This window comes from Xenopus tropicalis, chromosome 1 (genome assembly GCF_000004195.4).
Source record: "Xenopus tropicalis strain Nigerian chromosome 1, UCB_Xtro_10.0, whole genome shotgun sequence".
Lineage (NCBI taxonomy): Eukaryota > Metazoa > Chordata > Amphibia > Anura > Pipidae > Xenopus > Xenopus tropicalis.
The window spans coordinates 162317662-162331055 of record NC_030677.2 but is presented as its reverse complement, the minus strand read 5'-3'; the positions used below and the strand labels follow the sequence as shown (position 1 = coordinate 162331055).

Genomic DNA, 13394 nt, shown 5'->3' with positions numbered 1-13394 from the left:
AATGTACAGGCTTTCATAAAACTCGACGCGTTTCACGTACTGGCGGTACGCTTTCTCAAGAGTGTTTACAGTGTGGCCTCCTTAGGGCCCTTTTATACAGTACTACAGCATGGGGTGAGTGCCCATCCCCCTCGTAGTAGATGTGGCTGGTAATGATGACATCACCGCTAGTGTGTGACGTAAGTGTAGAGCCCCTGCTGGCCACAGTTGGGAAGTGCAAGGGATCTGTCCCTCCACACATAACTCAGGAAGGGCAGACTAGAAGAGTAGAGCGTTGCCATAGCAATTTCACATTTTTTTTTTTTTTTAAACTTTTTAAAAACTTTTTAAAAATTATTTCAATAAAATTATTTAAATAACAATTACTTCCATAAAATCAAAATGCAGCCAAATCTAGATCCACATTAAGTCCTTCAGGATGCAGTGTATTCAGTTTGAAAATCCAATAGGTTTCACGCTGTCTAAGTCTAGTAAATCTGTTTCCCCCCCTTAATTTTGAAGAGATATGTTCAAGTCCCATAAAGAAAATCCCTTTCGGGTCACTATTATGGAACTGTCTAAAGTGTCTGGATACTCCATGGTTCATCCTCCCTGCTTTAATGTTGCGGATGTGCTCATTAACCCTAACCCCCACCGATCTTATGGTTCGCCCCACATAAAATTTATTACAGGGACAAATGAGTATGTAAACCACATATATAGTGCGACAATTAATGAAGGTCGCACTATATATGTGGTTTACATACTCATTTGTCCCTGTAATAAATTTTATGTGGGGCGAACCATAAGATTACAATATTGCACTATTATTTGTTCTTTGTTCTTTATTTTCCACATGCGCTCCTGCCATAATTCTTTGTATGCGTTTGGGACCCAGTCAAAGGGGTGACTTGAGGAGGAGCAGCAGGAACACACAGAGTTTTCGTCACTTTCTTCACTGACTCTATATCATTAATCACAAAGCGCTGAGGACACGGTATTGTATTTACCACACTAGACCTAAGGGTGCACTAGGTATGGGCATTTGCCCTTAAAGGAACAGTAACACCACAAAAATCAAAGTGTATAAAAGGAACTACAGTATAATGTACTGTTGCCCTGCACTGGTGCAACTGGTGTATTTGCTTTAGAAACATTACTATAGTTTAGTAAATGAAGCTGCTGTGTAGCCATGGGGGCAGCCATTTAAAAGAGAAAAGGCACAGGTTACATAGCAGATAACAGATAAGTTCTGTACAATACAATGGTGTTTTATCTGTTATCTGCTATGTGCCTGTGCCTTTTCTCCTTTTTCCAGCTTGAATGGCTGCCCCCATGGCTACACAGCAGCTTTTTATATAAACTATAGAAGTGTTTCTAAAGCAAATGTGCAAATTTTACCAGTGCAGGGCAACAGTGCATTGTATTATGATTACTTAAAAACATTTTTATTTTTTGGTGTTACTGTTCCTTTAAGCGCAGGACTAGGCAAAATAATGTTTTAGTGCTCCAGAAGGTAGCATCTGAGTTTTACCTTAAAAAGGGTGGGTGAGTGTTCCCTATGGAGGGATTCAGGTATAGGGTTCCAGAGATAAAGAGCAGCCAGATAGAAAGGTTTAAGACGAGAGAGCGCAGTGGGTGTGGATGAAGTAAAAAGACAGAGGCTCTGAGAGGAGCGGAGGAGATGACCAGGAAGATGCAGGGAGACCAGTGAAGAAATGTAGTGAGGAGCAGAGGAGTGAAGGGCTTTGAATGTTAGCAGAAGGATTTTGTAAGCTATCCTTTGCTTAACAGGCAGCTATGTTAGAGAGCTTCAGTAAGGCTGAGCAGGTTCCCTCTTAGGAGAGAGCAGGAGGATCCTGGCAGCAGAGTTTAAGATTGATTGCAGGGGAGAGAGATGGGAGTCTGGGAGGCCAGTTAGTAGGCCATATTTTAGAGCTTTCTGAATATCGGATTTATGGAAAAGAGATCCCATACCTTACATATTATGTAATGCAATGCTTAGGCATGCAACCAGGTAGAAGTTTGGACCATTAAAAAGCAAAGCAATTAAAAATAAGAAAAAAGATAACATTTAAACTGAACCATTGCAAAACAAGTGAATGCCCCTGACATCAGATATCAAATTCAGTTGCAGGTTGGAAATAGTCAGAATACAAACTTTTAATAATTCACAACCCATACAAAGTAATATTGAAGACAAACTAAAAAGTTGCTTGGAAAAGGTCAATATAAAAGGTGAACATCAGCTTTAAGATGGATATAACATATAAACAGTGATAAGTACCTATAGTTGGCCTGTATTCAAGTTATTTTTATTTAATTTGGACCATATGTAATGACATTTTAAAGTCTAAACAGTTTAAAATGTTTAAAGGGGATCTCCACCCTGCTTTTTTTCCAAGCAAACCACAACACACACACAAACACACAAACACACACTGACTGAATTTATACACTCACATAGATAAACTATATACCAACATCAATGTTATTTGAAGATTTTAACTTCACTTTGAATTTTATGCTCATTTCTGAAATCATCCAAAAAAAAATCATCATTAAAAGCATTAAAGGAATCTGCCATCACTAGGAAGGGCATTCCCCAACCTCACTGCCCTCACCGTAAAAAATCACCTACACTGTTTCAAGTGAAACTTCGGTTCCTCTATTCTAAAGGGGTGGCCTCTGGTGTTTATGAGAAAAAAGAACATCCCCCATCTGCCTATAATCCCCTCTTATGTACTTGTACAGAGTAATCATGTCCCCTCGCAAGCGCATTTTTTCCTGAGAAAACAACCCCAACCTCGACAGTCTAACTTCATAGCTTAAATCCTCCATCCCCTTAACCAGTTTAGTTGCACGTCTCTGCACTCTCTCCAGCTCATTAATATCCTTCTTAAGGACTGGAGCCCAAAACTGCACTGCATACTCAAGGTGAGGCCTTACCAGGGACCTATAAAGAGGTAAAATTATGTTTTCATCCTTTGAATTGATGCCCTTTTAAACAAGACAGCACTTTATTTGCTTTAGTAGCCACTGACTAACTGCTCCAAAATGGCTTTCCATTGGGAAACAATAGGAGTTGCTGGTGGAAAGCCCTTCACATTGCTTCCATATTCCAAAGTCGCGCAAAGTTTCCTCCTGCAGCAACTGTGGAAAACCAAGGGTTACAAAAAAACCAAGGGTACAAAAAAAACAAGGGTTTTCCACCAGCAACTCCTTTTGTTCATTTTGTTCCATTTCAGAGCGGTAAGTCGGCAACTAAACCTCTCTGTGGGTCCTTACCCTAAAAAGCAAAGGACCAAGGACTGACCCCTGCAGTACTCTCACTAACAACTCTGGTCCTATTACAAAATGTTCCATTTATTACCACTCTGTAATCTATCCTGCAGCCAGTTCTCTACCAAGTACAAATATTATGTTCCAGGCCAATATTCCTCAATTTTATCATTAACTTTTTGTGCAGTACTGTATACCATGCTTTAGCAAAGTCCAAGTAGATGTCAGCCACTATCATCCCAGAGTCAAGGTTCCTGGTCACCTCCTCATAAAAGGCAATTAAATACGTCTGCCAAGATCTGTTATGCATAAAACCATGCTGGCACAAGCTCACAGTATTTGTAATGTATTCAGGTATCCTATCCCTTCCTAACACTGATGTCAGACTAACAGGCCTACAGATTTTTAGGCTGAGAACGGGATCCCTTTTTGAATAACGGCACCACATTAGCAATTTGCCAGTCTCTCTGCACCATCCAGACCTAAATGAATCCTGAAAAATTAAGTGACAAGGTTTGGCAATCACAGAGCTAAGGTTGTTTAGTACCCTGGATGAATACCATTCGGTCCTGGATCTTTGTTGACCTTACTTAACTAACTTTTTATGCATTGTTCAGAACCAAGAAATTTCATTGACAAATAACTTTAAAACCACTTAAATGTTAAAATAATATAAATTGGAAAGTTGCTCAGAATTAAATTTTTTTTCAAAAGATGAAAACAGTTATGGGTAGAGAACCCCCTTCAATTTGCTAAACAGTAGGACCAAACTTGAACGTGATAATAACATATAATGAGTCATTGGCCATTGACTACAATGGTTGAAGATTATGGTGTAGGGCAGTGATCCCCAACCAGTGGCTCAGGGGCAACATGTTGCTCCCCAACCCCTTGGATGTTGCTCTCAGTGCCCTCAAACCAGGGAGTTATTTTTGAATTTCTGACTTGGGGGCAAGTTTTGGTTAAATAAAAACAAGATTTCCTACCAAATAAAGCAGGGCTGTGGAGTCGGTAGATAAATTCTCCGACTCCTCAGTTTCTGATACTTCCGACTCCGACTCCACGACTCCGACTCCTCTGTTTTTAATATGCTAATATATTTTATACATTCATACAGTCAATGAAAAGCTTCATGGTCACTCAACGTGTTCGTTTATGCACTGTGTGCATTGGGCTTTATTCTTAAAGCAGAGAATTAATTAATTATGACTGTTTGTGAATTGGGACATTTAAACTTGCTTTATTTTTTTTTTTTTTTATTCCCATTAGTAGGAGTCGGAGTCGGTTCATTTTTTGCCGACTCCGACTCCAGGTACCCAAAATTGCCTCCAACTCCACAGCCCTGAAATAAAGCCCCTGTAAGCTCATAGGGTGCATAGAGGCTGCCTAATAGCCAATCACAGCCCTTATTTGGCACCTCCATTAACTTTTATGGTGCTTGTGTTGCTCTCCAAGTCTTTTTATATTTGACTGTGGCTCACGAGTAAGAAAGGTTGGGGACCTCTGGTGTAGGGATAGGTAACATAAATACACATATACATGCAGACTCAGTGGGTAGAAGAGGCTATGTGAATGTGTGTTATTTATAGTACAAAAGCTCTATTTTAGATGTTTAATATTCTGATGTCCAAAGCTTTAAAGTCACTTGAATTTAAGGGTTTGGATTTGGTTTGTCTGGACAATCACTAGGATTTCCCTGAATCCCGAAGTGAATCCTGGTTTCGATACATTCCTAAAAATAAATTCTATGAATGGACCCTGGAGGTGCAGGAAGCAATTTCCCTATGATAATAGGAAAGACATTAAGTAAATAAAGTGATGCGTAAAGAGATCTTACCCTTGTTCTGTCTTCAATTTCATAAACACGAAGCTGCATAGGAATATTGAAGCTGTGAAGAATGTTCCCACCAAACACTAGGGAATCTGCTGGTGTATACACGGCATGTATCCATCCTACAAATAGAAAGTAACCAGGTTTGAGACAGCCTGCTTTATCAGTTAAAATGCTGGTGCGGAGCGACGCTGGCCTAGAACAAAATCAAGCTGGCTTCTCCTTGCAATTTGACCCCAAGACAGCTGAGCATTGTGCTTCATTATCAATGCTAATGCTTAAAATGCTTTCTGTTCTTCTAGTTCTTTTTACTGTGCAGCAGCCACGGATGATTTTTCTAGCATTTATGTAATGTAGAAAGGCTGTCTAAGCAGCAGGGACACAGACCGTATGTAGAAATGAAAGGATTCACCTCCCCCTCATAGAAAAAAAAAAAAAATCAGCAATTTATCCTTTATAAGGGAGCTTGAGCTGTGTGCTCTCAGAGGAAGCAATTCCAGAGCAGTTCAATAAAAAGGGAAGTTAAAAAAAAAAAAAAGCATCAAGAAAGAATGCCTCTAAGGTTTCATTTCATTTGACAACAGCCACTGAGACTTCTCTAATCACAAGCAGAAGCAGAGCGACTGCAGTGTAATCTGCTTGAAGTTTTGGGATTAAAAGAAAATGATTTAAAGGCCTGTCTCCCTATACCTTCGGAAAGTTACACATATTTAAAACACAAATTTAAACTACTCTAAAATACTCAATTAAAACTGTCGGATTTTTGCATAATCAAGTTACTCTTCTACAACACTCTCTCGGCAATCTTTCTTAATGCGGGAGTCAGATGTTTATTGACAGGTCAAACACGGGTTCCCTTTGCTTAAAGGAACAGTAACACCAAAAAATGAAAGAGCTTTAAAGTAATAAAAATATAATGTACTGTTGCCCTGCACTGGTAAAACTGGTGTGTTTGCTACAGTAACACTACTATAATTTATATAATAAGCTGCTGTGTAGCCCCGGGGGCAGCCATTCAAGCTGGAAAAAAGGAGAAAAGGCACAGGTTACATAGCAGATAACAGATAAATTCTGTAGAGTACAATAGTGGTTTATCTGTTATCTGCTATGTGCCTGTGCCTTTTCTCCTTTGAATGGCTGCCTCCATGGCTACACAGCAGCTCATTTATATAAATTATAGTAGACTTTCTGAAGTAAACACACAACTTTTACCAGTGCAGGGCAGCAGCACATTATATTTTAGTTACTTTTACACACTTTCATTTTTTGGTGTTACTGTTCCTTTAAACAATGTATTAGGCTGATGCCACACGTGGCGTTTTTCCGCTGTGTTTTTTCTCGGCTAAAAACGCCGCACAAGCCACAAATGGCGTTTTTCAGCCTAGTACTGGTGACGTAAGCAAATCCCGTTTCCATGGTGCTAATAGTGCGAAATAGCAAAAAACGCCGCGTATTTCCGCTAGGTCTGGCAGCTGCCTTTGCGTATACATAGGAGTAGCTTGCTTTGCAAATACTGGCGTATTTCGGCCTACGCTTGAAAAATCCGTGCTAAGGCGTTTTCTAGCGTATTTCCGCATTGTGTGGTTTGCTTCGAGTCTTTTCAAGCTGTTTCTATGGATGATGATATCGGGAGTTTTTCAGCCGCCGAGAGAATTAGAAAATACGCAGCGGAAAAACACCACGTGTGGCATCAGCCTTAAGGTGGCCATACACGAGCAGATCCGCTCGCTTGGCGATGTCGCCAAGCGAGCGGATCTTCCCCCGATATCCCCACCTACGGGTGGGCGATATCGGGGACCATTTAGGTAAAAAAAATAATAATCCGATCGTTTGGCCCTGGGGCCAGACGATCGGATTATGTGGGCGGCAATGGGGCAGTCGGATCGGGGACCGCATCAACGAGCCGATGCGGTCCCCGATCCGACCAGATTTTCTAACCTGGCCGATCGAGATCTGGCCAATTTCAGGCCAGATATCGGTCGGCCAGGCCGCTCTGCTCTCCCCATACACGGGCCGATTAGCTGCCGAATCGGTCCAAGGGACCGATATCGGCAGCTATAGTCGGCCCGTGTATGGCCACCTTTAGAGTTAACGGTTTTAAAATAACCAGCTGCATCACACATAGAAAGACAGACTGCTGAAGGGAGAAGGGTAGTGAAAAGTAACATTATTTTAAAAAAATGGTACAGGTATGGATCCCTTATCCGGAAACCCATTATCCAGAAAGCTCCGAATTACAGAAAGCCCGTCTCCCATAGACTCTATTTTATTCAAATAATTTAGAATTTTAAAACGGATTCCCTTTTCCTCTGTTATAATAAAACAGTACCTTGTAATTCAGGGGTGGGCAAACTACTTGACTTGATGTCATTGGCATGCCGGAATTAAAGAGAGAAGGGGGCCCGCCCTGGCCCGGGGGTGAGTAAATGTGGCCCGTGAGCCAAAATGTTTGCCCACCCCTGTTGTAATTGATCCCAACTAAGATATAAATAATCCTTATTGGATGCAAAACAATCCTAGTGGGCTTAAATAATGTTTTTTTATTTTTTAGTAGACTTAAGGTATGGAGATCCAAATTACGGAAAGACCCCTTATCCGGAATACCCTTGGTCCTGAGCATTCTGGATAACGGGTCCTACACCTGTACAGGATTTTTAACTGATTATTCAAAACAATTCTTACTTCCCTTAGATAAGGCTTATATGAAAGGGGTTGTTTACCATTACAATACATTTTAGTATGATATAGAAAATGTTATTCTGGGACAATTTGCAACTGGTCTTTCTTTTGTATTATTTGATGTTTTTGAATTATTTCGCTTTTGTTCAGCAGCTCTCCAGTTTTGAATTTCAGCAGTTATCTGGTTGCTGGGGTACAATTTAACCTAGCAACCAGGCAGTGATTTGAAAGAAAGACTGAAAGACATATGAATGGGATGGGCCTAAACAGAAAGATAAATAACAATAACATTGTAGCCTCACTGAGTAATAGTTTTTGTCTTCTGGGGCAAGTGACCCCTATTTGAAAGCAGGAGAGATTCAAAAGAAGGCAAATAATTAAAAAACTTTACAAAATAAAAAATGAAGACCAACGAAAAACTGCTAAGAATAGGCCATTGTATAACATACTAAAAGTTAACCTAAAGGTGAACCACCGCTTTAGATTTTATTTAGTTCTCCTCTAAACTGTGCATAAGGCTAGAAATCCACTGGGTCTCCTAAGCAGCTACAAATTCTGCAGACTCTATATTTTCTTCTTTGACAGTAGGTCTATGAACTATATTCATTTTTCAGATACCGCAATACCGGGGTGTCAGGGTACTCACCCGTGCGGCCCGGTTTCGCGCGCCTCCTTGCGTCAAAGCGCACGCACATGTCAAAGCGTGCACGTCCGTGAAGCGCTGACGGCGCCGGTTCTGCGCATGCGTGGGGGTTTTTTAAAGCTATCAAATGCCTCCTCCTGTGCTATGTTGTCTGCGGCCTTGCCTGGGAAACTAAGTCTGCCTGATTTACCTTACGACTTTCTGTTGCAGATCCTTCGCTTGCCTGACTCTGATTTTCAATACTGCAGTAATTATTCTCTAATTTATTAGGAAATGGGGTTAACACCTAATCATGCATGGAAAAAAAAAATACCGTCAAATACCGTGACACCGATATAATTTTGAAAAATACCGTGATATAAATTTTTGGTCATACCGCCCAGCTCTATCATTACTCTTTCTATTTATGTTAACTAATAAATGCCAGACCCAGACAATAAATCAATGTGGAACATTGCTTGAGAACATTAAAGAGTTTTACACATTCTAGCTGAGGGCATGGATTAAGACTTTGCTACCCATGGTGGATTACTGAATCATCTAGCACAGTGCTGTCCAACCTCTGTGGTACAGAGGGCAGGAATTTTTCTGGTCTACATGGTGAATGGCCGATAATGCAAGCTAGTTTTGACCACTCCGTTTTTTAAAACACACCCAATTTATACCACACCCATGTTATCACAAGAGCTTTTAAGACCATACCCACATTAATGGTGGTAGCACAGCAAAAACCCAAATGGTTGGTGCTCACTGTAAGGATACCCCCCTTCATTCATATATTAAAGAATTATATGATGTCATAGGACATAGGGCATAGGTCAGGCAGAGTATGACACACACAGGCAGCATAGGGCAGGCATAGTGTGGCACACACAGGCAGCATAGGGCAGGCAGAATATGGCACACACAGGCAGCATAGGGCAGGTATAGTGTGGCACACGCAGGCAGCATAGGGCAGGCAGAATATAGCACACAAAGGCAGCATAGGGCAGGCAGAGTGTGCCATACTCTGCCTGTCCTATGCTGCCTGTGTGTACCATACACTGCATGCTCTATGCTGCCTGTGTATGCTATACACACAAGTAGCACAGGGCAGGCAGTACATACAGTCAGGCCCGGATTTGTGGAAAGGCCACAAAGGCCCGGGCCTAGGGCGGCAACAATTGGGGGGCGGCATGCTGCCGCACCAAAATATTAAAGTTTTTTTCACATACGGAGCAATGGGGACCTATCCCCCACTGATCCGTACGCGATTGCAAAGACCCGCGCATGCGCGAGCGCGAGTTTGCCCATGCGCGGGGAGGTGTGCGCGTGCGCCGTTCGCTCATGCGTCCATGGGGGGGTGGGGGCGACAGACAGGGGGCAGCCTTGGGGTGCCCGTCTTACAATTCCGGCTCTGCATACAGTGGCAGAATGCTGGTGCTGCTCCTATAGTCTGAGCCTTAGGTGTGAACAATGCATGCATTAAAAGGTGTGAACAACACAGGGGCTTAAAGGTGTAAACAACAGTGGGGATTACATATATAAACAATACAGGGGTTTACAGCCTGAATCTGAGGAGGAGGCCAGTTAAGATCAGTACTAATACCATCTCTTCATTTTTTATGGTTCTTCAGTTATTTAGCTTTTTTGTTCAGCAGCTCTCCATTTGGTATTTTAGATGCTATCTGGTTGCATGGGTCTTATTTACCCTTGCAACCAGGCAGTGGTTTAAACAAGAGATTGGAATATGAATAGCAGAAGGGCCTGCATAGAAAGATAAGCAATAAAAAGTAACAATAATAATAAAACTGTAGCCTTACAAAGCAGTAGTTTTTGGTTGCTGGGGGTCAGTGACCCCCATTTCAAAGCTGGAAAGAGCCAGAAGAGAAAGGCAAATAACTATAAAAACTAATAATGAAAACCAAATGCAAAGTTGGTAGGAATAGGACATTCTATAAAATACTAAAAGTTAACTTATAGGTGATCCACCGCTTTAATGCTGACTAGCATGTCAGAATTGAGCATATGCAACATATTCCAAAAGCTACTGGTATTGGTTTCTCTTGTGCAGCTAAGGAACACAGTTGCTTACTGTCCTGATAATGAGGGTAGATATTGTCTAATTGGACAATATTCTAAATTAAATTTGCTCTGGGGAACCAAAAGCAGGAATGAATGCCCAAGTTGAAGCAAAGAGCCCTTCTACATCAGACACCATCAAAATCAATCACTAATAGGTAAATCAATAATAGGACAGATTTGCACTAGTTGGATTACTTTCCCAAGGTAAGTACACACCACATAACAGCACTGGAACCTGGAATCTTTTCTTTATAGGCCACTGCTCCCCCTGGTTAAGGCTGATGCCAGACGTGGCGTAGGGCTGGTATTTTCGGCAAGCGGAAAAACGCTTGTAGCCGATATACTAATGAAAACGCGAGTCTTTGCATTCTCTCGCGTTTTCATGCGCATATCGGCTACATGTGCCTGCACCCGAGCGTATCTCATTAATTCGGGTGCAGGCACAAGTAGCAGGCGTAGGGCTGTATTTTTGCCAAGCGTTTTTCCGCTTGCCGAAAATATCAGCCCTACGCCACGTCTGGCATTAGCTTAAATCACAGAATGCCAAGTGTATGTAGTAAATGGTAATGATTCTATTCCCTGCCTCGGTTTACACCTGTGATTGATCAGGTCCAGCTAAAGTTTCAGGTGCCATTAAAAGAAGAACTAATGCTTAACAAAAAAATAGGTTAGAAATGCTGCCCATTATATTTTGAGATTCTGTGCCAGATCAAGGGAACCACAGCCCTTTAGCAGTGAAGATCCAGTAGCTCTCATCTTCTATTTAGCAGACACCCAGCACATGCTCTATGCAGCTGCCAGTCATCTGAGCTTAGGGACAGACTCACAAGCATTTGTAGAATATAAAAGTCACAATACAAGGCAAATACAGTCTATGCTTGCCTGCTGTCTGCCCTGATCATTGGCCTGTTTACAGACTAGAGCTTGCCTGGTGTGCTAACATGCACTTTTAATAAATAACCTCAATGGATTATGGAAGTCTTTGATTATTAAAGTTGATTATAGGTATTTAAGGGTGATTTCCCTCCCTTTATATCATAGGGTAGACATGCATAGTACAGGTCAGTTTTTTTGTTACAACAGGAAAGACTGGGACTAAAAAATTCTAACATCATCTTTTAGGTCTTATAGGGTATTTAAAACCAAAAATAAATGGTGCCTATATACGTATATCTTACAAAAATTAATAAAGGAGGTAAAGAAGGCCCTGCCCAAAAGAGCTTACAATCTAAAAGCCAATTTAAAGAAAATATATTTCTAAACAACTTTCCAATACACAATTAAAAATGTGCTACTAATATTATTGATACTATTTATTTTGTGTGACAAAAGACAGAAGGCAATTGACTGATGCAAAATTATCCGAAAAACAGATTACATCATCAATAAAGGAGCAATTGGTACAATCTTGCAGATTATACAGGAAGGTAGCAAGATAACAGCTACCTGTCACCTCTGCTGAGGGATTCAGCTGCCTGAACTGATAGTGCCTCCATAGCCTAATAGCACTGCTGGTACTGCCCTGAATTTTAGTGAGCAGGTAAACAGGCAAAACTGCTTATACTCTGTCCCAATAATTTAGGGATGGCGTTAGACATTTCTCTGCCAGCTATAATACACTGTGAAAAAAACTGCCCCATGTGCTTTAAGCTTCAATTAGCTTGTACAGTAAAGGATATATATTATATATATAAAAGTGTATATATATATATATATATAGATATATATATATATATATATATATATATATATAAAAGTATTCAAGCATTCTAGCATTTGAAAAGAAAAGTCACAAGAGTTTTGTTGAGTTTTTTTTTTCCACGAACTTGAATTTGAAAATCTGCCCCTAATTGTGTATACCATGGCAAAGCAGAGAGAGGAAGCTTTGCGTAGAGTAAATGATAATAACCGCCTTGCCTGTTCTGAATATCTGACATGCAAATGTATAGGACATGAGCAGGTGGTAATTTGTTAATAAGGTTAAATAATGTTGTTTAAAGTACACATCTATCAATATATACAGATAAATGTTGTGGAGTCATAAGAAAGCACCAAGACACATTAGCCCTGAACTGCTTTCTGGATACCTAGATTTCTAAATAGGGCAATTCATTTCCATAGAATAAAGGATACATGTAGCAGATTGTAACAGTCAAAAGATATAATTTGCTACAACAACCACCTAAGTCAATATAGGTAAATATAACTATGATCTGATTTTTAATTGGTTTTAATCTTATTGTTTTATATTAATAATTACAAAGTACACTTTTCAATTTCAAATAATCCAAGCATGGTTACAGTAACCATCCTAGAACAATAGGATTAAGGTTCTTTTTAAAGACATCCATGCTTGGAAACTGCAGTATGGGTTTGCAAAAAAAAAAAAGATTCAGATTACAGATTCTCCCCGCACCTGCTTGCTGCGTCTTTGTGTCCTCACCCCCCCCCCCGCGCTCCTCGCTCCTGCACAGACTCTAGTACCAACAGAAAAATGTGTAGTCTCCCCGTCTCCCCTTCAGCACAAGCTGGCTGCATCCTCTGGCCGCTGCATGCAGGCAACACGTCGCCATGGCAACCGGAGCGCGCCTGCTTGTGCTGAATAGGGACATGTGCGCATGCGCTGCCTACAGTCCTGGTCGTAGGGTCGTTGCAGGAGCGATGCATTATGGGAATCCTCTTTACCAAGCTCAGCGTTTTTTTTTCCTGTTTGGCTTCTGATCATCTGTACGATTGCAATTTGGGGAGACTTAAGGGCACTATTGAGACAACTGAAGGTAAGCCCGCAGCCTGAGATTAACTCTTTACTAGCCTTTACTTCTCCTTTAAAAACCCACAAAATTATAAAATATATTGCCGAGCCGAATAGCATATTATAGCATATATAATAATTTAGAAATAAATGCTCTCCTCCTT

General features: G+C 40.8%; 1 protein-coding gene across 5 annotated transcripts in view; it reads right to left on the bottom strand.

Moving 5' to 3' along the window:
* The window catches only part of kdm2b (lysine (K)-specific demethylase 2B), a 76663-nt gene that overhangs the window by 32428 nt on the left and 30841 nt on the right, over positions 1 to 13394 (bottom strand). For all 5 annotated transcript variants that reach the window (XM_031892630.1, XM_031892631.1, XM_031892638.1 and 2 more), the window contains one exon: positions 5099 to 5214. In XM_031892630.1, coding sequence (XP_031748490.1) covers positions 5099 to 5214 — 116 coding nt within the window. The remainder of the gene's footprint in view (positions 1 to 5098; positions 5215 to 13394) is intronic.